General features: G+C 41.5%; 1 protein-coding gene across 2 annotated transcripts; it reads left to right on the forward strand.

Annotated features, from left to right (window-relative positions):
- Positions 1-898: 898 nt before the first annotated feature.
- On the forward strand, positions 899-23,239 carry cxxc5a (CXXC finger protein 5a). 2 transcript variants are annotated; one of them, XM_034099488.2, is made up of 4 exons: positions 899-1,132; positions 1,257-1,313; positions 10,196-11,218; positions 21,619-23,239. In XM_034099488.2, exons 3-4 carry the CDS (start codon positions 10,424-10,426, stop codon positions 21,658-21,660), a joined length of 837 nt encoding a protein of 278 aa, XP_033955379.1. In that variant the 5' UTR covers positions 899-1,132; positions 1,257-1,313; positions 10,196-10,423; the 3' UTR covers positions 21,661-23,239. The 2 variants fall into 2 exon arrangements, with proteins under 2 accessions (XP_033955379.1, XP_033955378.1); XM_034099487.2 differs by having other exon boundaries at positions 899-1,313.
- The last annotated feature ends 2,896 nt before the right edge of the window (positions 23,240-26,135 follow it).

The raw sequence follows: 26,135 nt of genomic DNA on the forward strand, positions 1-26,135 counted from the left end.
TTTGTTTGCAGGGAGGTTAGTTGGCTACAGAGTTTGGTAGAACACCCCCTCCTCTCCTATTCTCTCTATCTCTCCCTCTCTCTCCCTCTCTCCAGCTGCCGCGATATTTTCCAGCTCTGAAGCCTCAACCGCACAGCTCGATCGATTCGCATTGATTGTCCCTGACGAGCTGCTCCACTTTCTAGCCAATGTCAGCCAGTCTGCGATCGGGAAGGAGAGAAATGAAGGAAAATCTCTGCCGCCCTGGCGGTGTCATTTCCACACACTTGGGTTGGCCGCCTGCCAGCAGACAGGACAGTGGAAAGAGGTGGAGTGGACTCTGGGGCTGTGCGCGGGGAGGAGCGCGCGGGGATCCGGCTGATCTGTCAGCTTTGCCCGGTGATATGGATAAACTGTTAATAAAATGATGGGGGAATTAAGTGTTTAACCTCCGCCACTCTGCGTCACATCCACTAAAAACAACAAAGTACAATGTTTAAAATCATCACAACCCCTCTCAACACTTTGATAATGCAGATAATCACATTTAAAAAAAGTATACCTATAAGCTAATTATATATATATTTATTTTAAGGAAAATATTAAAATTTTAAGGGAAATATTTAAATTTTAGGGAAAATATTTTTTATTTAAAAGAACATATTTTAATTTAAAAGAAAATATTTAAATTTAAAAGAACATATTTAAATTTAAAAGAAAATATTTTAATTGTAAGTAAAATATCCAGGCAGTTGTGTGTCGAGTAAACTAATGTGCATAACAAAACAATCCCTATATATATTTGAATGTTGGCTGCCCTGAAGCATCATTAAAGAAATCTCTCAGGTGGATTTTTTTTTTCTTTCTCCCATCAGCCCTCAATTTTATTCTGAATCTCCACCTCTCAGCTGTCCTGACATCACACTGGAGCTCGCGGTCCCTCTCCGTTTATTATTGCCTCAGCTGAAGCGCGCGCGCACCGCGGAAAAGTCCACTTCGGTTTTTCCGCGAAGCTCCAAAAATCTATGAAATGTGTTTGCATGTTCCTCTCTGCAAGCGGGGATGTAGAGGTGGTATTGCAAGGACCGAGAAAGCTGGGGGAACCCACGCGTTCAGCCTCAGAGAAAGTACGCTTTTTCCAAATTAACTGACGGTGAATATTGTTTTTCTTTTCACATTTGTCATTAACAGGCAGCCACTCTGTGGGATTGTGTTCTCGGAGAATAAGCTATTTTTCTACCCTTTTCTTTTTTTTTTGTCACCATTCTGCACGGCAGGCTGAGAGACGGACCCTCGGACTGTGGGAGCCCTCCCCTCGGCTCCGATCTGCTTTGGTAGGTGCGAATAGAAATGGGACTGTGTTTGCAAATATGCAGATACATGGCAAGGGGGGAGGAGGGGTGGTGATGGGGGAAGCATCATACTTTGTTGAAGTCTGCTGAAAGTTGGGATGTCATCTTCTTAGGGGTTCAAGTTATAGCGGGGTTGAATCGGGGATCTTCCTCAAATGTGCGACTGCAGACCCAATGCTGGTGCCGCGTACAGGCTATCGTGCATGATCACCGAGTCCAGACTAAAGCAGATATTTAAATCCAATTTTCTCTTTATTAACAAAATAAATCCAAAGGTTTTAAAATCACCTGTGATGGGGTCAAGGTAAAGCTTGAGCACTGTGCTGTGAACGGGATATTCTAAGCTGCTGTCAGTTAGATACATCAAAATGTCTCTTTATTATACGGCTCAGAACACTGAAGGCAAACCAGATGCTTTATTGTGAATCATGCGCAATAAACTTAACGCTTCCAGTTAATGAAGGAACAGATCAACGCGCATTAGAGTTGGTTTTTTACAACAATCTTCTTCCTGGTCGTCACCCTGTGCATGAAGCATATTTGAAACTTTTATTTAACCCTACAATCATCATCACTCGCGTAAAGATGATCCAAATGTCATATCCTTCCTATTTTCCTCCGGGCATCATTAGAAAGTTCCCAGGTAGGTTGCACCAGCTTTCACCGCGCTACCCGGAGATTTACAGCCCCCCCTCCCCATGCAACCCAGCACCAGTATCGCAGCTCCAAGTGCTCCTATATGTTGGCGAGTAATTTGAAGGCACAGTATGCACGGCATGGTTGTTTTCCTCTAACTTTTTGTGTGCCTCATTAGGGAGAATAAGACGCAGCAGGTTATGGACAATGGATGAAGGCTGGAGTCTTATTATTGTCACCAGGGTTTTTAACTTCCTCTGTTTGCGCGTCTGCGTGTGTAGCCTTTGCACGATGGTGTGCGTGTCTGTGTGAGCGTGTCAGTCGACAGGAGGTGGGAGGAATAGTGAATGTACGAGAGTCCGCAGACAGCGCGTCTAGAGAGGTAGAGAGGGGGGGAGGGGGGGGGGGGGGTTGCATTACGCCTGGAATAATGCATTAAGTATTCTCGCGTCTCTAGAGGTGGAAGTCAGCTGCGTTTGTGGCGGGCCAAGTGCCTCATAACCCTGCAGGACATTAGTCAATATATTTTTTTCTGTTAAAATAAATAACTGACTCCGATACCTGGCACCTGCGCAGGCAGTGACGTCATCGCAGGACACTTACTTAGTTACTTCAACGCACTGAATAACGTTAATGAATATGTGTAGAATATTTAAACATTTATGATATAAAAAAAATCCCAAATGTTAAAAATAATTGTAATTCAAATGTTTACATTTATTGTCCTGAATCAGATTATTGTCCTGAACATGGGCATCACTTTGTTAGAAAAAGTGGTGTGGACACTTTTTATCAGATTAAAAAAAAAAAATACTGCTGCATTAGGCCCCCCGCAAACAGGGGCGCCGCCAGGGATTTTGGGCCCCATGAAAAGATAATCACATTGGTCACTTGGCCCCTGTCAGTCACGGGCCCTTATATCGTCCTAACTGTTCACCCCCTGCCCGTAAACGATACATAAAGTACATATATACATATGCTTACACTACTTTTTTTGACAGTACAGTATGCTGCTGCAAAGCGGGGGCAACAATTACTAGTATCTATTCAACTATTACTCATACTAACGTGTTGCACTTGGGTTACAGAAATACACCCAGAAAGTGTAACCAGTCCGATTGATGTTCTCTGAGCAAATACATATTTTTCAAAGTGTACAATTCTTAATGCACATCTTCCAAACATTTTTAACAGATGATCCTAATGCAAAGTTGTGGGGACAAATTTGGCCATTGTCAAAAGTGGTGGGGACATGTCCCCAGTATAAATGGTCCTGAATCTCACTAACAATAGGAAACGTAAACACACTGGCCTTGAATGCGTCCCTCCATATTGATCCAACCTATTGAACTCCTGAACCAACAGACCATTCATCAGTTGTCACTATATTATTGCATTCATTTTTATACAGGTTTCTTTTTAAAAACTGCTTATTCAAGGAAAAGTTTGGAGCTATTAAGTGTTAAATGAGCTGTTAGTTATCAGACGAGACAAAATCAACACTGTGGTTGAAGATCTAATCATCCGTGTTATTGCTGGGCACGTGCAGTATTTTCTGTACATTTGATTCAAGCTCTAAAGTTTGGGTACATTCTCTAATAAATGAATACCTCTGCTTTTATACATTGCTAAGGATCCATTAACTGAACCTGTGACATATTTTTACTCACGTTTTCTTTTTGCTTTTACAATGTTTTGACACACTGTGTAGATGTTATATCCACTTTTGCTTCAGATATATAAAATGTGGATATTTTTTGGAAGTGCGCTTATTTACTTTCTTGAATAGTTAAATGTCATGAGAAGATAGATGCTCATAAAGATATGTGATACTGTTCTTGTCTGAATCAAACATTTTCTATAAAATGTTGAACTTCTTTCTAATTATATTCAAACAAACAAGAACATCTGGATTCAATTTGTGTATACATGCTCACTGACAGAGCTGTCATAGTTAACCCTCACTCAATTATAAGCTAGTAGAACATTAAAACAACTTCACACACAAACTGATAACCATGTATCATAAACCCACCATTCTCCATATGGTCCTTATTAACTTTACTCAAACAATTGTTCAGCTTCTGCAAATCAGCTGCTGTTGAAAAAAAGGGACAAATGTGACTGAGCTGATTTAAAAAAACAGTCTGAATTAATGTCAACATTTTACTAAGTGTCTTTGCTGATTGAGCAGCAACATTTTAGTCACTTTAGGAACGTTGTGTTATTGCCCCTCAGGTTAGTCAATATGTGATGGGCTACACTAAATTACTTATTGACCAATAAAAGAGTCATTATCCAACACTCAGATTTCCTTAAAGCGTAAACTAAATAATTTAGTTGAGCCTATAATGAAGATCAGGTCTAAAAAAACAAACATTTCTAAAAGTCATAGAGAGGCGAAGTCCCTCCCTTTCTGGTGGACCTCCATGGGACCTTATTACTGAAAAAGTATGTATTGAAGTCAATGGAGAGAGAACGATTATCTTTCGATCCCGTTTGAATTGTGCCACGAATTACACATATGATGTTTGTCAATTTAAAAGATAATTTTGCAAGTCAAAGAATTAAAAATGTGTCGTAAAACTGTGAAGTAACACATTTTTTGTGTGAAACGCTCAATGAACTACATCTCCCACCTCGCACCACACACCAAGACGGCCGTCACGTTGGAACATTTCACTTCTTCTTTCAGAATGAGGCGGAAAGTATTAAAAGAGGTGAAAATCACTACAAGTCTGGGCACGTTGAGAGCTGTGCATACACACAAGGGGAGTTAGTCGGTTCCTAAGAGCCAGCATGCAGGACCGGGATTCTGGGATTTGTAGTCTTTCTAGTTGCGTATTTTTCATAGTCTTATATTTCAACAGTTTTACGACAAACTGTGACTTTTTTGACATGGAAATGATTTTTTAAGATTGCCAAACATCATATTCGTGGCACAAAACGGGATCGAAAGATACGTTTTCTCTCCCCATTGACTTCAATACATAATTTTTCCGAAATAAGGTCCCATGGGGCGGAAGTAGATGGGCGGGACTTCGCCTCTCTATATGCAGAGTGACCGTTTCTGCTGCAGGTCTGAATTTACCAAACAAGAGGCCACCAATTATTGTTATGGATGTTTCGATTGCGGGATCAGATTACGCCTCTCAGGCTGCACTTGCGCTCTCCATCGTCCAACTGAGCTCATTGGTTTATCGAAGAAAGGCTTTTTGCCTGTATTGATAATTCGGACCATTTATATCCAGATGTGTATATATCCATCCTGCACTCCTGTGTAGAAAATGGAAGAAAAACTAGCATGAAGCTAGTAATAACACCTATTTTTAAAATCTGGAGACAGCTCGAGGTGCAATAAATGCTGTCCCCGAAGCACCTACTAATTACAGTGCTCTTGTCAGGTCAATTCACATAAAGCTTGCGTAAAAAGGCTTTCATATGAAACACAGCGTTAAGTCCATAGCATCACAGGAAATTGAGTAAACATCCTCGAAGGACAAAACCACGCCACTGATCAGGTTTCTGCAGCAGAGACCTGACACTGAGCATTAGAGGCAGTGGTGGTTTAATAGACAGTTCACATGAGGACACAAACCTCCGCTGTAAATGATGTGGTGAAGGGATCTTAAGAGCCATGACGCTAGAAATCAGGGGGGGGGGGGAGAAGAGGGGTTTATGCCATGCTGAGGGTTGATGATGACAGAGAGAGTGTGACTGATAGGTCAGTGGGATGGAAGGAGGCACAGCAAAGGTGGGTGGACATGAAGATACAATAGGTGACCATGCCTTAATTCTAGACAGATGTGGTGTATGATACAAATCTACATGTGCTAGTCATTACGCGCTGCTTTGGTAGAGTTGTATTCTTTGTGGCACCAAATGTTGACTATGAGCATTTATACAATCATTAAAATGTGAAGATTTTGATTCACAAATCATAGAATCGCTGTTTGCCATTATATACATGTGTTGCTACTGAGATGCATCTGCTTGTTTCCTGGACATAGATAGCATTGATTTCATCATGGAACTATTCAACTGTACACAGAGAGGTGCCTTAGAGACTGAAGCATTTTAGCGCTTGTCACACCTCAGCTACAATGGAAATGAAAAGTGTGCATTCCTTAAAATCCCAATCATTTGTCAAATTATTCATATTCACCTGGAGACACTGCGTTATTGTAATTCAGCAGGTGTTAGCGCAAAGCAAGTCAGCAGTATTGGAAAAGTAGTGTGTCACATCCATATTATCCAGGTCGTCATCACTGAAGAACAGCAGCATGTGTCCAAGCATTTTCATTTGCCTTTTTTTAACCAGTAGTGTCATCAGCAGGCCAGCAGGCCAACACGCCCTCTGTCAGATTTCTAATGTAACAGCTGATCAGAGATATCTTTTTCTCAAGGTTTTCATGAAACGCAATCGCCAACTTAGTCACCTTTTAGGCATCCTGAGAGCTTATTTATTCTAGCTATTGATAATGTGCCAGTTTATTGATTATGTGAAAAACTCAACTCTTTTATCACATTTACTGTTTTCAGACCCTTGATAAAGCAGTTAGATCAGAGCATTTTGCAATGCATTAATTAATAAAAAAAATAATGTTGATATACACTCAGATTTATTTAACCAAAATGCACCGTTGCCAAAAAGCTAATTTAAGACAATATTACAATCAAATAAAAACTTGTGGTCACAAACACATAATTTCAGGTCCAATATTCCATTAAACCCGCAAGAAAACCGCTGATTTGCAGCGCTGTTATACGCTTTCAACCACAACTGAGCAGAGAGGCAGTTAGTTTGAGATGCCTTAGGGAAACCGGACCCTGGTCAGAGCTGTAGTGGGAGAAACTGAAACTGCGGGGCTGAGGGGCTGCAGAGCTGGCTCTGGTTCGCTGGCGCCACATCCCCCTGAGCTGGTGAGAATGTGGGGGCTGCGCTCTTGCCTTTGAAGCTTTACCTCCCACTAATTCTGGCCTTCCAATTTCCACACACTGCACAGACACCCCCCCTCCATCCTCTTCCCCTCCCTTTCCCTTTGTTTCCCTTATAAGGACTGGCCCGGCCATTTCCTCAGCTTTTCTGTGGGAGGTGGTATGCTTGTTTGTGAACATGGACAGGTCAGGAGAATAGCAACATAGTTTTTATCTCCATAGATGAGCAGTCACAGGAATCCTGCGCTAAAAGCCGGTGGATGCATCTCTGTCCAGTGGGGACTCTCTTAGCCGGCGTACCCTCCTCATAAGCCCCACCGCTCTATTTAAGCTCATGTTTTGTCGCTCTACAGGTTTGGCCTTTAAAAGTAATAGGATATAATATATGTTTAACACAATGATAGCAATCAAAAGACATGCTTAGTTAATAAAAACAAAACTTCCTTTGTTCTGCCTCTGGGTTTTTGGCTGTATTTTCTGCAGCTAAATCAGATTGTTGTGAGAGTCTAATAAGAAACACACTCTGTGTATCACGCTCGATCAATGAGCATGTAATTGTTAGTCAATAAATGCAACATTTCATAAATGACTAAACTGCAGTCAGGGCAATACAATTAATGTATAAAGTCAGTCTCAAATAGTGCTTATTAAAATAATTGCATTTATTACAGATAAATACTGGAGATGACTAAAATAAAAATGACTAACTTTACCTTAACTTTTTTTTATTTAAATCTGAGAGTTATGTCAGTTGTGTTCACAAAGCACAGATTGGTAGATCAAAAGGTTCCACTGGGAACCATCAAGAGGGAAATAAGGTTACACATTAGGACATTAAGGAGCGCAACCACATCTGCAATTAAACACAAACTAGTGTGCGTTTGTTTAACGAGATATAGCACACAAAATCACATATTTTCAAGTACAATTCAGCATTAAGCGTACAATTAAGAATGTTAAACATAACACCAATTTGGTTTAAATTGGAAAAGGAGTGTGATTTATAAACGAATGTCTTAAGATTTAGAGGGGTAACAACAATTGAGGGAATACAAAATAAAGAATTATTTTGAGTGTGTTTAGGGGCCCCCTTTTCTGTTTAATTGGATATAAACATTGGAGTCGTCCTTAGTGCCATGTGCATTTTCAAATTCATTTATTTTAAGCTCCAACCACCGGAATTTGTTATGATAGTCAAGAAAACTCTCCTGGTGAATTTTATTCAAATTCCAACAACATTTACCCCTCTCTCATCAACCTTGAAGTTTAGCCTCAGTAGGGTGGTCCTTAAAATTGAAAGTGATTAAAGATAACTTTAACAAGATGCCTGTGTGCTTAGTACCAGGTTGTTATCATACCAGCAATGGGTCTTGCTCGTTCTTTCGCTTCCCGTCTGATGGAAGGACCAGGAGTGGCTTGATCAAGTTAGCTACCTAGCTTCGAGCTAGCACGTTAGTTAGCATTACAGCCTTGTCATTTTTATTAGCCTTAATATGAAGTAACATTAAGTAACCCAAAATGTTAAACAGTAAGAGTAGTAGTCATATTTCGTGAACCCTTTGAAGAGTACTGTCACCGGTGTGATCATTCTATAATACACAATTTAAGCCTGAGGGAGAAATGCTAACGCTAGCATCGGCGATCGCCGATCTTTTCTACTTCATGCTATCTGCACAAATGGTTGACATTAAACATTAAAAGACCAGGCAGTTCAGAGAGAATCAAAGGAAGGCAGGCAGGCAGCTTTGCATGACATTCTTCTGGACGTGTTTCATTGTGGTGATAGTGAGGGTAGTCAATCGTCAAGACAGTAGTGACGGCCATCTTGGTGACGTGTGTTGTTCTGCTAGACCAGAGATGTAGTTCATTGAGCATTTCACACAAACAAAAGTGTTACTTCAAAGTTTTACGACACATTATTTTTTTTTTACTTGCAAAATTATCTTTTAAATTGACAAACATCATATGTGTAATTCGTGGCACAAGACAAACGGGATCGAAAGATAATCTTTCTCTCTCCATTGACTTCAATACAGAATTTTTTCGAAATAAGGTCCCATGGAGGTCCACCGGAAGGGGAGGGACTTCGCCACTCTATTAGTCAAGAAAACTCTCCTGGTGAAAGTTTTCCTCAATCTGACAACATTTACCCCTCCCTCATTGACCTGGGCTGCCACACCAGCATCTTCAAGGTTGATGAGGGAGGGGTAAATGTTGTCAGATTGAGGAAAACATTCTCCAGGAGAGTTTTCTTGACCAATAGAATGAATTCTGGGGGTTGGAGCTTAGACTTTCCCACTTTCAATTTGAAGGACCACCCTAATAAACATGGATAAACGTGGTACTTGCACTGTGGGTAGCATTTAGCATGGCTAATAGCATTGCTGTTGACTCATATACATATACTATTATTGTTCATGTAAATAGACCTTTTTATTACTTAACAAAGATGATTTTTAACAGAATCTTTACAACTTTACTTATGGCATTGTCTCTACGATCTTCCACTGGATCAGGTGTTTTACTCTCATACTCAGAGCATGCACTGCCTGTAGCATTTAGTAGTATCCTCCCGCGAACCGGAAGTCACTGATCCGGACGGAACTAAACAGGAAGTGACGTCAACGCAAGATGTAAACGGAAAAAAATATTTACATTAGTTTTAACTATATATGAGTACAAACAAACAAAACAAACACTATTACTGAAATACTGAACCAACCACAAGTGTTGAAAACCAGGTAAACTGACCAAAATATATGATAGAATATTTGTATTTCAGAAACTAATTGTTTGCATAATTTTATATTATTAAACATTATTGTATTTATTATTTTTCTAATTGTACGCTACCCACATTTTTTTTGTGCCTTTTTCCAGATGTAGATACGCCTCTGCTTTACAGTGCTTTACTGCAATTTTCAGATAATAGTTGACCTGCCGCAACTTTACTGTTTTGGTTCACTCATTGCTCTTTTAAAACTCTTTTAAGCTCTAGCAGCGAAAACCCTCTGTACACCTACTGCAGCAGAGAGGTAGCAGACAGGTAACACATGTCACAACTATTGGTGAGCATAGTGGAGCATTTAGCAGCTAAACAGCTAGATGTTTTTTGCAGGAGTTGGTAGGGACCAAAAACAGAGATAAAACTGGATAATTTTAGACTTAAGTCAGGAGATCCCTAATGTATGCAACAGGTTTGCCATATCAACTTTAAGGGTGATTCTGTCAATGTTTTTGAATAACTGATTACTAATGATTAATTTGCCCCTCTTTTCTCCTTATGTAAGGTTTCTTTTCTGAAGGCCCATGGAAGAACGTGGATGAGGGCTGAGCTGTAGTGCGGGCTAAAGGCTCCGGGGCCTGCCTGTTGGCTGGTTGATTGGTCCATTTAGGTGAGGCACCACTCTCAACGGGGGCATAGAACTGACCGAGAAAAGGTCTTTGCTCCCCCTCCTCGCTCACCCCTGCCCCCTTTCCACCCTCACCTCCAACCCTAGTCACGTACGCTCTGGACCATGTCTAGCGGGCTGTCGGAGGGGGGCCGGACAGAGGACCAGGAGCGGAGCAACAGCAAACAGGACTCTCCTGTTATAGAGCGCAGGAACCGCTGTGGCATCATCAGTGAGCCCCTCAGTAAGAGCCTTAAGAAGTCCCGTACCCTCTCCCAGTACACAGCAGTCTCATCTGCCACCAGCTATGGACACAAGGACAATAGTGAGACTAAGCGCCACTCGGCAAAGCCTCAACCGCCTCCGCAGCCGCAGCCCACTGTCTCTGCTCTGATGGCAGCCAAGTTGGACCGAACCCTGGAACAGGTGCTAGAGGGACAGAATGGCCTGCTGCACTTTGCCCAGGCAGCAGCACTTTTGAAGCGGGCCGGTATGGAGCACATGCTCCTGCCTGGGGGCATGGGTATGGGAATTGGCGGTGGAGATTCAGGCTCGGGGGGTAGCGATTTGGAGGGTACGTCTGTCACAGACGCCGTAGGTGGTCCTGTTGACTTCCCATATGGAATTGGGGGTGGTTTCCCCTTCAACCCGGGGCTTTTCATCATGACGCCGGCTGGAGTGTTTCTGGCGGACAGCGCACTACACATGGCCGGCCTGGCCGAGTACCCAGCGCAGAGCGAGCTGGCCTCTGCTATCAACTCCGGTAAAAAGAAGCGAAAACGTTGCGGCATGTGCCAACCTTGCCGACGGCGAATTAACTGCGACCAATGCAGCAGCTGCCGGAATCGCAAAACAGGCCACCAGATCTGCAAGTTTCGTAAATGTGACGAACTGAAGAAGAAGCCCTCTGCTGCTCTGGAGGTAAGTGTTATGATATGCTGTTGCATTGTGGGTTATTCTTTAGAGTTCCCCTAGAAATAGGCCTAAAACATTTAAGTTAAATTGTCATTGTGGGATCAGTAATGTAGGAACTATCAACAGAAAACAGCTGTAAAATCTTTCAAAAATATTACACACAGATTTGCAAACATCTCTAATGTTAGCATTACACCTTCTGGGTTTCCCTTGAGTGTCACTCCCTTCCGGGGACATATTACTGGGGGGCTTTTTGGTGGGGTGATGGCTCCACAGGCAGGGAAATGACAGGTGGTGAGTAGAGTGATGGCTATGTGCAGCGTAAGTAGTCACCATGGGGTGTCTTTAATCTGTCCACTAAAACAACACAATCATCCTGGCCCCATCTTTTAATTGGAAGGCTAAATTACTCATCTAAAGGTAACACAAGGCACTCTCTCATGTACATCCTCCTTGTCCATATGTCTTAATAGTAAAGAATCATTAGGAATGAGTGGAGTCAGTGTGACAGTAATTGTGAATATTTGTACAGTTTGTGTTTGTGTATAAGTGTACATGCATGGGTATGTTTGTGTATTTGTGTGCATGTAGCAAGGTCCATCTGGCCACAGAGCTGTCATCTGGAGCACCAGGTGTCAGTGTGGCACATGCGCTCCCCCCCTCCCCCTCATCCCCTCTTTTTGCTGCCGCTGCCCTTCTCTCCGGTGACAGTCCTGCTCATCTAAATGTCCGTCCAAACGTCCTGTCTGTTACCTCCATCGCACTCAGTGGCCTAACTAAGCCAGCATGTGATGGCAGAATGACCAATCATGAAATCAATTTCAGCAGATGTTCCATCTCAAAGGAAATAAACTTTTTTGATCAATGGATAACCGTGTCACTTTGGCATTACATAGTGAATTGATGGATATGTAACACAGTGTGAACGGCAACCAGTGGAGAGGCCTCTGATCTAATTGACACAAACTGGATCTCTGCTTCAAACTGCTAATGGCTGTACTTCTTTCTCTTTATGATGTTGATTGTGGGTGACAGCCTGGCCTCTTGTTTGTGTGATATGTTGCTTGTCCAATCCTCATGTGCTGCTTTTGGCCATCCACAATGAAAGGCTCCTTAAAGGGCTCCTTGTGTAGAGTTTTCAGTGACACAGAGTTGCATAATTTGTATGCAATATTAACCTAGTAAAGCTCAATTAATGAATGTTCATGTTCAAGATTGACATGAATATTTAGACCTTTTCACTTGTTTGTGCACATGGGTTAGATATTTTTAAAGGCTATGTCAATGTTCTGCTTGTTTTAAACCATCCTCTAGTATTAATGACTTACTAACCCTTTTTGAAAGCATGCCATAGTGTTCTTTAGCACAGAGTTTACATTTGCTTGAGGATAATGTCCTCTCAAGGACATTTGCATAATGAGTTGTTTCAGCATACAGATACAAGTACATACAGTGTGTTTACATTCAAGGGACAAAGCCGTAGGAATGTTGACAAAGGACGTGACGTTACTTCAGAGCGAGAAAGTAACTTTTAGGGAAGAGGTCATTAGTGGCAGGGTTAACAAAACCATATATTTAAACAGAGCATTTCCTACCAGCAGTCAATGCTTTCTGGTATGGTATATTGTTTAAAAATGTGGAACGTGTTGGCTATAGGTTATCACAGTGAAGATCATGTCTGTGTTTTAGTTGAATTGTAAAGCACAAATTGGTGTGAACAATCTGCACACCATCAAACCAATAACAAACCAATAATTGACATGACAATAATCTTTGGAATGAAAGATCTCAACACATTACATGGTACATTTTGGAATAAACAAAGGCGCAAGTGTTTTTTATGACAGTAACATTTGGATGGTGTGAAATTATAAGTGAAACGCTCGTCTTTAAGGGACAATATTTCTGGAAGTTGAGAATCAGGCAGATGTGACTTCCTTTTGTTTTTTCCCCTGTTGCATTGTTCAGATGCAAATCATTGAGAGGCTTCATTTGTCTAAGTTGATAATTCACCAAAAGGCTGAGATGTGTCAGCTCGCTATGTAGGTGGTACGACTCAACGTCTGCGACAGAAAGGAATTCTGTTTTAATTTATGGTTTGCAATTGATGTTGTCATGGCAGTTAGCCTAATACCAGTCGTTCACACCAGTGATGCCAAACCCAAGGGGGCTTGAATATTCATGAGTGTTGATGTTGATATAGGTCATCATTCTGCTCGAAACGTCAGTCTGCTGATGTTGCCAGAGGCCACCTCATATGAAAGACAGACACCCCAGGGTACCATAATCTGCCATGAGTACCAAGTATAATAGCCGTGTGCTTATTGGCTCAAGTAATTGTATGTATTGTAATTAACTTGCACACATTTTGTACTCCTGACATCTGAAAGTACTACTTCATATTTGATGTAATGGGTTAGTCAAACAAAGACCTAAAGTGATAGGGTTCATCCCTGCTTGCAACTTAATTTATCATGTGACAATATTAGACAAATATTGTGTGTTTGCTGTGCGGGCAAAACTTCTCTATTATGTATATCTTATCTGCACAAAATCAGTGTATTTGTCAGATCCATCAATCTGTAAAAATAGCTTTTAGATTAGTCAATCAGACATGAACGCAGACACTTTTATACCTAGCCAAAATGTAAACAATGTGACCCTACAGTTGGACCAATTATCAATGGATGTGAATACATGAATAGTCAATGTGTCAATAATAAAATGTGACATCGAGAGTAATGCCTTTTCAGTGTTTCCCACAGATCTGAAATATACTTGGACAACATGTTTATTTATTGACTTTTCATTCCTGTATAATCATTTTGGAAGGAGGCGAGATCAGTGCAAGGGAGCGAGGGATCATTGTCCACAAGTTAATCGATCGCAGATGGCGTCGTGGTCACGGACGAATAAAAAAAAAATTATAAAAAAAAAAATGATTACAAAATTATTTAAAAAAAACAACCTAAATGGGTCGCGAAATATACTTGGGCGGCCGTTAATATACCTGGGCGGCCCGCCCAAGTATAGTCTATGTGTGGGAAACCCTGCTTTTTATAATAGTTACAAGTTTGTGAAGCCACATGCGATGGATGTCTTAGTCATGACACTGAAATCAGGAAGCATTTGTGCCAAAGTGTGCGGCTTCAGCCCACACAGAAAGCGTGAATCAAACCATAACCTCAATCACCCGACAACCCACGGCATGAAATAAAATCTTTGTGACAGAGTGATCTCGGTAATATTCCTCTCTTAGTCATGTGCTTCGCATTACACATGTTTCATATGATTTGACACTGTAAAGTTTGATCTTAGAGAAAGATAAAGTGACTAAACCTCTCTGCATTGCAACATATCTGACTACATTTCAAATGCATCTGGTCTGCAACCTGTTGCCTCTTTTCCCTAAACTTGATTTTCAACACACTATCAACTTTGCTCTGACAGCAGTACACCATTTTCAATTTTGCCTGCTTTTTATTTGTCCTCATGCACTCATACATCTCCCATTAGCAGTCGAGTAGTTGTCTCCATTGGCTTTGTTATTAAGTCAACAGCTATTGTTCTGCAGGTGATTAGATCAGAGAGTACGGCCTGGGCCTTTCTGCCATGAGCGTGGTGTCGTCAGTACAAGATACAAGTCAGAGGAAGGAATTCACGGAGGATGTGCAGAGTAAGGAGAGAGGAAGCAGTAAATCGTACATGTCAGTAATAAGTAAAGATGTAATAATGTCAGTGACCGTTTGGTATTGTCTTTAAACAAGGCTTCTGTAAGATACATTCCTCCTTCCCCTTCATTCCCCTTAGACCTGGGCCGCACCTATGCCAGAGGAGAAGATCTTCCTGGCTTTCAGAGTGAACTGCAGTGAGCCTCAGCTGTAGCTCACACAGCCCTGAGTGTCACATCCTCCTCCAATCAAAGAGAGCGGCACATCTCCGTCTGCTCAACTAGCAATCTTTCAAAAGGGACACGAGGTCTTATTTAACTTGTGCCTTGAAGTCAGTTTATCAGATGGTTTTGAGAGATTTGGTTGCAACCCACACCTGTGAGCACAGAGTAAACATGACTGTTCTGAATCTGCATGTAGTGTTACTGTATTTCCCTGTGAGCGGAAACGCGTTGGTATACGAGTGCAGTCCAGCAGCAGTGTGCTTATTTTAAGGGTGTTGACGGTCTCCATTGAAAGCTCATGGCAGCTCAAAGAGGAGCGTAAAATTGGCAAGTGAGGGGGAGTTAGCATGCTGGGGCCTTTGCCACCTCAGAGCTCACTGGCTGAAGATGTCTGGATTTATTCTGGGAATGCTACATTTGAGAGAAATAAGTGGGAAGGCAGTTTCTTTCTTTATGCTCTGCGTCTGAATACCCTCCAGTGGTGTCAGTCTCAGCGATGCCGTTCAACACAGAGTGAAAGGAACACAAATCGGGCTTAGGAAGTTGTATTTTGTTTTTACTTGTATGTCACTGTACGTTCAGGATGTACTTCACCGGGGGGTGTAATATAAAAATTATCATGTGGTAAGACTGGAGTTTTTGTCTTTATACGCTTATAAAATAATATATGTGGTAATAAAATTCCTTGGTTGGGTCAATGCTCCTCAGACACACCCACACATACTAGTTGTGTCCATTGCGGGCCATATGACAGTATCAGCCGTTGATATGGGAGCAGAGTATTCCCTCATGGTCTTTCCTGCCTCCCAGACACCGTACACCAGACTGTCAGGACCGAAGAGGCTCATGCAAGCTGACAGGCACACAGACTGACACCGAGACACACGGACGTGTGGGCAAGTTGCTGGGCAGACGGGGACAAGTTGGAGAGGACAGAGGAGGCAGAGGGAGGCAGAAAGAGCGAGAAGGCAGAGTGGTATCCAAGTTGTACTGAACACAGCCTTTTGGAGTACATGACATTAGTATTTTAGGCACATTAAGTTATGCTCTTAGAAAATAAACTTACTGTAACATCCATATCTTTTTTTACATTTTCTAATAAATGTAGCTTGATCAAGACAAAGATTGGGCATGTTTTATGCTTTGACCATGCCTGTCCTGACTATGACATGTGTGATTGGGTTCATAAAGAGAAAGCGTATCAAATGTACATATCACTCACAATTGACCTCTGACAGAGAGCAGAACAGCTTTGCCCCTAGAGCCAGACAAACAGTGAGTGTGTGTGCCAACTGGAGGTCATTGGTGTTTAGATACAGAAGCTTTAAAGGTTTACACTCGGGCTCTTTGTGAGCGGCAGACAGTGTAACATCCCACGTGCACTTCTGCATGAAGAGATGCTTTTCGTTTATGGTTTGAGTTTTTTTGTTATTGTGGTTGTCAATAAGGGAATCCTTACAATTCTTGATGATAAAGCTATGAAAAAACAACCAGAAGGCTCAGCGGTGGCTTGAGGCAGAATTCATCACGGCTTAAAGTGGTTTACGGGAATTTGCATCAGTAACACCGAACAACAGCTATTGCAAGTTGTGCTGGATTTAGCCCAGTTAGTGTGACAAATAAAGAATGCCTATTCTTTTGCTTTAGTTGTGAATAGCACACAAACAGTTTGGCTATGCTAAGACAAATGCCCATCGCCCATCGATGTTAGTGATTGGCCACTTCACGCCCACAGAATCCATCAGTTTGAACCTGTACAATCAGTGATGCTGAAGGAAGGCTTTTCTATCCCTGATCTGCTGCCATTTGACATTGATTGCTCATGTTTGATAATGAGGAGAAAACGGGATACACTCAATGCGGGGGGTGGGGGGGGTATGTGTTATTTTTCTCCCCACACATTACATCATGGTCAGTCCGGCCTTTACCAAGTTTTTGACATCTGTGGCAGCGGCAGATGTTGCTGCCCTCTGCCTGTCTTCGTAGCAGCTGAGCTGCTTCAGAAAGGTCACCACAGAGACGGTTGGCGAGCCAACGATACTTAACACACAGACCGTGAAATAATGTTGGCAATATGTTGGCTGTTCAGATGGCCGTCCATATTAACATTCATCTTTCAAAGGACTTCCTCAATATGTATGCTTTTGCTACATCTTTGATATGAAGTTGCGAGTCTGAATTGAACTGGCACGTGCATATTCGGGTTATGAACAGCACAGTTGTACTCAGTGTCTCTGCTGTCAGATTATTCCTGATTGAGTCCATTTATCAAATAAAGCCCAGTGTGGGCTAAATTAGGCCGAGACCAGCAAAGTAATGCCCTCGTTTGAAGTATTTTTACTTGAGCGAAAATGTTTCATTTGGTCAGCACGAGTTAACTTTCAAAATGAAAGTAAATGACGCCTGTGGAGCACGAACCCCGCTGCCGCCCAGTTTCATGTCCAGTTATGAAGAAAAGCATTCAAAAGAACACTGTACCGCTGATTCAAAGTATTTGTGGGTTTAAGTGTGTGTGATGTCCACAGCCACACAGGGTAAACCAACTACACTGCATCCTCATCTTCAGTAGTTTTGCTCCAGTGCAGCTACAATAAAGCATGCCAATTAACACCACACATTTGCTCTAAATGTTACCATGTCCATTGGGGGAGGTTACTTCCTGGTTCAGCAAAGGGTGTGGCCGAGTGCTGAGGACTCATAAATACTGCAAGGAGCCAATTGGGACAGATTGGGACAAACCACCTGCTTCCATGTCAAAGGGGGGATTTGGGTTTTGTCAGTGTCCTTTGTATGATGTGACTATTAATTATCCCTTGGGTTCAATTTGGTTTGGCCAAGCCCCTATATAGGTTCCTTGGTTTTTCATTGTAGCAGGTCCGTTTTCTTGAGTTAACACCTGTTATGTTTCTTTGAGGTATTTTCTGTTGACCTCTTTTATAGGCCTTGCTATTATATGATGTTTTGTGGATTTTTGGGTAAATAAAAACCCTAGTTTATTTAAACCACTCCTGTGTCCTGTTCAATCAATCAATCAATCAATCAATCAATGTTTATTTATATAGCCCAATATCACAAATGTTACATTTGTCTCAGTGGTCTTCACAGTGTGTACAGAATATCAGTATGACAATACGACACCCTCTGTCCTTAGACCCTCACATCGTACAAGGAAAAACTTCCAAAGAAAACCCAGTTTAAAGGGAAAAATGGGAGAAACCTCAGGGAGAGCAACAGAGGAGGGATCCCTCTCCCAGGACGGACAGACGTGCAATAGATGCCGTGTGTAAATTGAAAAGATAATACATTTGCAACATAGGTAGTCCAAATGTTTGGAAATGCATGTGTGTATAATAGGAAGATGAATCCACGAGGATATCCATCCAGGACCTATGATCCAGGACCACAGCCACGACTCAAGATCCAGCGCTCGCGATCCAGGACACAGGACCGCAGGATCATCCATGACTCCGGATCCCAGCGTATATAGACACCAAAAAGAAAGACATTTGGGGAAGCTGGGTTAATCGGAACATGAGAGTACACGGGTATAGACAGAGAGAAGGAAGAAGTAAGATGTCCCCCGACAAACTAAGCCTATATCAGCAAAACTAGGGGCTGAATCTAATCAGCCCTAACTATAAGCTTTATCAAAAAGGAAGGTCTTAAGCGCACTCTTAAAAACGGATAGGGTGTCTGCCGCCCGAACACAAACTGGAAGCTGATTCCACAAATGTGGAGCTTGATAAGAAAAGCTCTGTTGTCTTACTGCTTGGTCCCTGACAGTGGGCCTGAAATAATAATTGCTGGTATTGTTTTTTTTGGGCTTTTTGGAACTAATGGCCTAATTGCTTCTGATGCCTTTGTTAAAACCTAATAATTTCATGGCAGCCGTACCTCAGAACTGCACAACATATTTTAGGTTTGATTATGTTCAGGTTAGACATTATTTTGATTAGGATTTCATCAGGATCCCTTCATAATTTTTTATTTAACTTTGAAAGGGCAATCGAGATGAAAAACTTTGACAATATTGATACACATGCTGATTTCTCTTTGTTTGGCAGTTTTTTTCAGATATCTTAAATACTGAGTGACTCTCAGAGTGCTGCAGGTCCATGAGAGAATCAGGAAGTCCAATATGACTGTTAACACTGCTGAGATTTAACACAACATATGAAAGTTGCCCTTATTAGAATAAAAAAGGTCAGATTCAATGTGATTCGTGCTGTCTACACTTTTTCAAAAGTTCACATATGCACAAAAAAACAAACATATTTGTGTTTTTTTTGCTTGCAGTGTGAGCATGATGTAGATGTATATGTTCTGTTTACTTTTCCATTAGATAAGTGTGATTGTGCATGTGTGTGTTTATCTCATAGTATTAGCGATCCCATATAAAACCCTCTGCTGTAGATGGAAAAGTAAATCTGAATCCATCCTGTATGAGAATTTTATTTTAACACTCTCACTGTTTGGTGTGATTTCGGGGGTGTATTGTGAGTGTCGGTTAACGTGCCACTGTGTGTGGAGGTGTGTGACTGCACTTGAATACATATTGGTTCGGTGTGAGAGTGTGTGTGGGTGCATAAATGTTTGCCGAGCTCCAGGCAGAGCTGGAAGAATCCGTGCTGCAGTAGAGTTGCACTTTGCAGGACGCCACGAGCGGCTCTCTATCTCCTGACTGTCAGGCCGCGGCTGAGCCCTGCAGCTGAATGCATGTGTGCCACTCTGCTCACTGCAATAAGAGAGAGAGAACGCCTCAGTGAGAGAGAGTGAGGGACAGAGACCGGCACAATCATTGATGATTCTGTGGGAGAGCTACGAGTCTGGTGGCTAAATAATAAATGTGGGATATCGGGTTTTGTGTTTGAAGCCAGACTAAAGACTGTTCCGGTGGCAGTGCTGAGGAGAGAGGGTCACACAATGCAAGAGTTTTTACATTTGGAAGAAAGAGTGGAATAGAAGCTAATCAACTGGTTGTTGGACTTTTGACATAAATGACGTAATCATTTTCCTCATTTAAAAAAACAAAAAACGTCCTTATTAAACTTAAAGGGGCCCTCTCATGCTTTTTGGGGTTTTCCCGTTCCTTCAGTGTGTTATATAGGTTTTTGTGCATGTAAATGGTCTGCAAAGTCTAAAATCCTTTCTCTCCCCCCCTGTCTGAAACGCCTTGATTCGACTCCTTTGTTTACTTCAGTAACGTATGGCGCTTTTCCACTGCAGGGCCTCGCTCGGCTTAGTACGGTATGGCTAGGCCTCGTTAGGCCTTGTTAGGCCAGGCTCACTTTATGCTGCGTTTTCATTACAGTTTAGGAACTGGGGTAGTAACTATAGTAACGCAGTGTAGGCGGAGCCGTGACGTCATCTTCAATGCGAAACACAAAACCAACATCAGCCGTTAGCTGTTAGCCCTCAGAGCTCACAGCTCTTCATATCTGTTCAGAAACTAGACAAAAGTTAAACAAGTACAAACCACAGACTGTCTGTGTCATGGAGAATACAGTCGCTGGTTTATTTATGTCTGTAGGCCGTTGTTGTGAGTGTGGACGGTCGGAGCATATATATGCGACTTCCGACTGATTTCGATAGAGCGGGTCACATATACAACGTTAGCTTAGCCGATCTCCATTCAGAAAACACGCATTTTAAAAGGTGTTTCGCCTGCCGTCTGTCTGCAGACTTCTCAAAGCATTAATTCATGGTTTTTACTAACCGGTATCAGGATGTTGTTACTTAGGCATCATTTTGAAACCTGTATTACAATTAAATCACGGTCAAATATGTTCATTTTGTTGTAGTTGCCGGGCACGGCTCCGCGCTGTAGTGGAAATGCGCCATTAGTGACATTACGATGTAACACTTGTGCTTCTATTGGCTAGCGCTCTTACACTTTGTATGTGATAGGCTAAGGGGGGGGACATCTCTAAGCGGTTGATCAATCAGAACAGAGCCGGCCAGCTAACCAACAGAGCAGACTGGGCTCTGGTTTCAGACAGAGGGTGAAAAGTGGTGCTGGCAGTATGAGAAAAATAAAGACATTTTAAACATTAAAGCATGGAGACATTTCACAGTAGAGACACTACATACTGATATGAACCTGAAAATGAGCACAATAGGGCCCCATTAAAGATGTTCTGCTTTTAAGTGTTGAATTACATGGTAAGTTCAGTACCTTTAGATGATGGACTTTTAGTTGGAAAAAACCACAATATGTAGACTCCACCTTTGTCTCTGATAACGTCTATTATTTACCTTTACTCACATAACATTTTTTTTTTAGATAAATCCATAATGACACTAATCATTGCAGCCCTAAACAAAAGAAAATCAGAAAAACATTCCTCTTTTTAAAGTGTGAAGAAATTATAGATTCCCAGTGAAGTTGTAGATTTGGGGTGTATATTTGCAAACACTTGTATAAATGTGCTGTTTTTCATTAACAACTCTAACACCTCTTCTCTCTCTTCCCCCTCTCCTCCCCACCTTGTCTTCTGTCTCCTCCTTGAAGGTGATGCTTCCTACAGGAGCGGCGTTCAGGTGGTTCCAGTAGGACTCCTCCACTCCTACCCAAAGCTCTGCCATCAAGTGCAATGCCAACTCCTGGATTGTCTCCGGAAACAGACACTGGCTAATAAACAAAAACAAGCAACACATAAAATGATAGAAAAAAACAACAAAAAAAACAAAGCAGAACAAAAAAAAGAATCAATCGGGGTAATGGATGCACCTGCTTATTCCTTGAACCAAAAATGAAGCGTAAAGATAAGCATATGGCAACTTTCATTCCCTTTTCTATGTTTCCATTTTGGTACCTTTTGTCCTTTTTCCAGCAGGTTTTTTTCTGCCGCTTAAACATAGAACTGTCTCATTGCCAGAAACAGAAATGACGGACTGAGTGTGGACAATCAACTAATTTCTGTGTTTGGTGTTAATGTTGTTCATGTGTGGAAAGATACAGTACTTGTGTAGAGAATGTAAATTTACAGCTATATTTCAAAACTAGTGGCTAATGGCAAAACATTATCGTAATTCTTCACCATTATGTTACTTAAACCCTTGTCTATTTTATAATTCATTTCGTTGAAGGGTCTAGTTTTCAGACGGATCGATGGGTATCTTTTAAAGACAGACAAAAGTGACACCATTGAATTGTACAAGTTAAACTAAAGTGAAAAAGTAATGTTATGTTAGGCCAGGGGTGTCCAAACTACGGCCCGGGGGCCAACTGCGGCCCGCTGTCCATTTTGAATTGTCCCTCAGAAAATTCTTGTGCTATAATGGAATATGGCCCACACCTGAAACTTGTGCTTTTCTTCGATTGTACCTTTTTTTTAATATATATGTATAGTAAACAGATAATACACATAGTATTCCCACTTTTCAAATAAATTCAGTCAATTACATTGGAAAACATTTTATATCACATCTTAGTTGATCAAAAAAAGCCCAATACCTTATTTGCATAACAAGTTTGAAATATACCCTTCCTATTTCCCCTTATTATAAGCAGTCTGAGGATTCTGTTTTAAGGAATGAGCTGCCAACACTTTTTGTAACAACATAAGTGAAATGTGGGCTGTTTCTTTTCTTAATGCAAATTCAAGTATCAAGAATAATTGACCTAGATTTGATTGAATTTGATAACCTATAACGTCACTTATGATGCAATATACCTCACCTCTAGTGAATGGCCCCGCCCTTTGAATATATTTCTGTACGTGGGCCTCAGTGAAAAAAGTTTGGACACCCCTGTGTTAGGCGGATCTCCAGAGACTCTTCTGGGTTTGCCACTACTGTAATCTCTTCAATCAGCCCTCTTCTGCAACTCCAAACTTTTCTTTAGTGAAACTGGCAGCCCAATGTTACTCTGGCCCTACTGAGCATGTGCCAAAACTGCTCAGGGCAAAAAACGCTAAGAAACAGCACTTGCTCTGAGTCTACCCTACTGAACGCACTGAGACAAGATTACATTTCTTTTTACTTTGTTGGTTATTTGTTATATTTCATGATTTTGTTATGTTGCTGGGTAGCTACAGCTTTTAAAAATAACCAATCTTTGTATTCGTTTAGAAAATTGGACTGGTTTTGTGAATAAAAAGGAATGCATGTATTCGTGTCGAAATTTACAATTCTGATGTTTGTCTTCTTGTCTATTTGCATGTTGTTTCCCCCCCCCAAAAACTGCTGGTTCGACAAAAAGAAGCTTTAAAAATACATTTTCCATGAGTTTCAAAAAAAGTGTTCCCTTATCTTTCATAATTGGATGGTGTTGGAAAATTCATCAAAGATTCGGACGTGAGCAGAACTCATTAAAAGTAAATCAGGCGGCGGTATGGATGACCATGATGTCCTTGGTTTGACTGAGATATTTCTCTCACTGCCTATGTAATATCTTCCTACAGTGCAATGACTGATGGAGCCTTGCTATGCTAAGATGTAACCAAAATGATTTAAAAGATGTTTGAATAAGAACAATTCTGATTGCAGTGTTTCTTCAAATTTCATTACACCTCTGGGAAATCCTCCCAAATGATTTTTTTAACTCTCTGTCACTCTTCTGAGTCTTCTCGTGACATTTACAGCCAGCAAATATTTACTAGTCATGGATTATTGATTGTTTGTTTTCAGAGCTATTAAATCAATCCAGAAGAAGCCTGGATAAAGTGTCTGGATGCGTCAAGCATACATGGAGTAGAAGTTTGGATAAAGACAGAGATAAGTTAAAGCAATGCTGAATAAAACAAAAAAAAACCTTTCTGAAAAGTGGTCAATCTCACATGGTGTAATTACTGATTCTAATGCCTCAGGTCTGTGACACTATAGCGAATTTCCATTTCCTGCTCGTGATGATTCTCAGTGGTTTTTTTTCCTTCACGGCCCCAGAGTCACTCTTTCATATCCAGGTGGGGAAATAGATGCAGATCCCTGTCTCTGCCGTAGTGCTGAGTTGTTAATTAGTGCATTTCCACGGTGGAAGGCCCAGTACGGGGATCTTGTGTACAAGCTCGTGATCAGCTTGGCGAGCTGTGGGCTGGAGAGAGTAGCTATATTCCCAGCCCCCCCCCCCCCCCCTGGTGACAGTGCTGGGCTACTGCCATTGCCATGACGATGGGGGGAGTGTGTGTGCGTTAGTGTAAGTGTGTGTGTTTGGGGGGGGGGGGAGTGGTGGCTAAGGCCTTTCATTATTAATGTGCACCGCGGCGTCCTTACCTCCTCTGAGCCCGCACAGCTCACTGCCTGACCTGCCATCCGAGGGAGAGGGGAGGGGGGGGGCTGAGATAAAGAAAGAGAATTGAGCCAGAGGAAAAAGAAAGAGACAGCACAACTAGTGTCGAAAGCACACAACCGGAAAGTAGAAATACTTACTTTTGTATTTCACATTTATTCACCTGGGACCGAAAAAACGAAGAGATTAATATTTTGTGTTTGGGGTGTGGCTGCAGGTGACAGGGGCTGCTGAGGTGTAGCAGCCCGAGGGTTTGGGGGAGGGGGGGTTTAGGTGTGGGGGGGTTTCTTCATGCAGAGGAGTGTACGGCTTGGTGAGCAGGCCTGTCACACTGGGAAAATCCTGGAATCTTATCACCGCCTCACAGACTCTGAGCCACACTGATCTACTCACCCTCATTGCCAGCAGACACGCACCTCCCCCCTCCTCCCAATGCCCTGCACAGGCTGGCCCCCTCGGCTCGCTCGCCACCTTCTTCGTACGAGAAGATAGCAGGAACTGATGCAGTCCAATTGTTGAGGAGGGAGGAATGTTGCTTGTAAAAATCTGACTAACAGGAAGAAAAAAACACAACCTTTGCAAGTGAGAACAAGGGCCAGAGGGCTGTGGAGTCAGCAGTGACCCTTGTTTTACTGGATGACTACTGAGAAACAGTGTATGTGAATAGCAAAGAGAGGTTTTCTTAAAGTTATTTTTAGGCATGATCTTAACAAACCACATGGTTGTTTGAGGTTTCAATCTACTGTGTGAAAATACACAAATACAAGGAGTAATATATCAGACATGTAGCCATAGTTCTCACATCATTCTGAAAAAAACCGGATGAATAATCTGTTAATTTAAAATGATAGTGCATCCTCCCTGAATGCTCCTCTTGTGGACTGTAGCAATCAATGCAGCCGATACTATTGATCCCTTGAAATTGGTGCATTCTCTAATCAATTGATTGAGAACAAGATTTTCAGATTAAAATGTTGCTAAATGGTCCCTCATGGATAAGCCTACCGATCAGAACAGCTATAGTGAAAATATGGTCAGACTGACACATTCGAAGCTGTTCCAAATGTGTGTTATGAGAAAGATAGCAACTAAGGAAACAGGGACATTGTACTATCTAACAATTAAAATAGATGTTGGTCAAATTAAACTTCTAGGGATAGAAATGCCATGATTCTCATCTATACAGTATGTGAAAAACTGGAGTTTATAATTGCTTTACACAATACAAATGTGGTTCGTTTGGCTTTCATTTTATGTTTTAAAGTGTGTTAAAATATAAGAATGCTCAATACACTTTGTGTGGGTCATTGTTATATTGTAATTTATTAAAATGACAACTAAATGATTTGATTTTAACATTTATTGGCCATTCACTTTACCAAACATATTTTCCATCCTATATATTCAGTTAATGTGTTATTGTGGCTACATTTTAGTCCAAATATTATAATATTCACCTCGACAAACCCTCAGTGTGTTAATATATTATCACATTTTTCTACAAATATAATTTCATAAGAATAATTCCGAATTTCCCGGTGAGATCAGGCTTCATGTTGAGGTAAATGTGCTAAATAGCAAAGGATAAATCTCACTTGGGTATGAATGAATAAAATGTTTACTCTCCAAACCACCAGCACCTCTGCCCACCCACGCAGTTCTATACACACACATGCATATTGGACTGGCTCAAAATGACTTTCAGCTGTTAGAATATTACTACAAGTGGGTTGATTTCACTCATAAATGCTAAACACACAACGGTTGCTGTTTAAACTGAGTAGTATATATGATATATA

Source organism: Pseudochaenichthys georgianus, chromosome 14 (genome assembly GCF_902827115.2).
Source record: "Pseudochaenichthys georgianus chromosome 14, fPseGeo1.2, whole genome shotgun sequence".
Classification (NCBI taxonomy): domain Eukaryota; kingdom Metazoa; phylum Chordata; class Actinopteri; order Perciformes; family Channichthyidae; genus Pseudochaenichthys; species Pseudochaenichthys georgianus.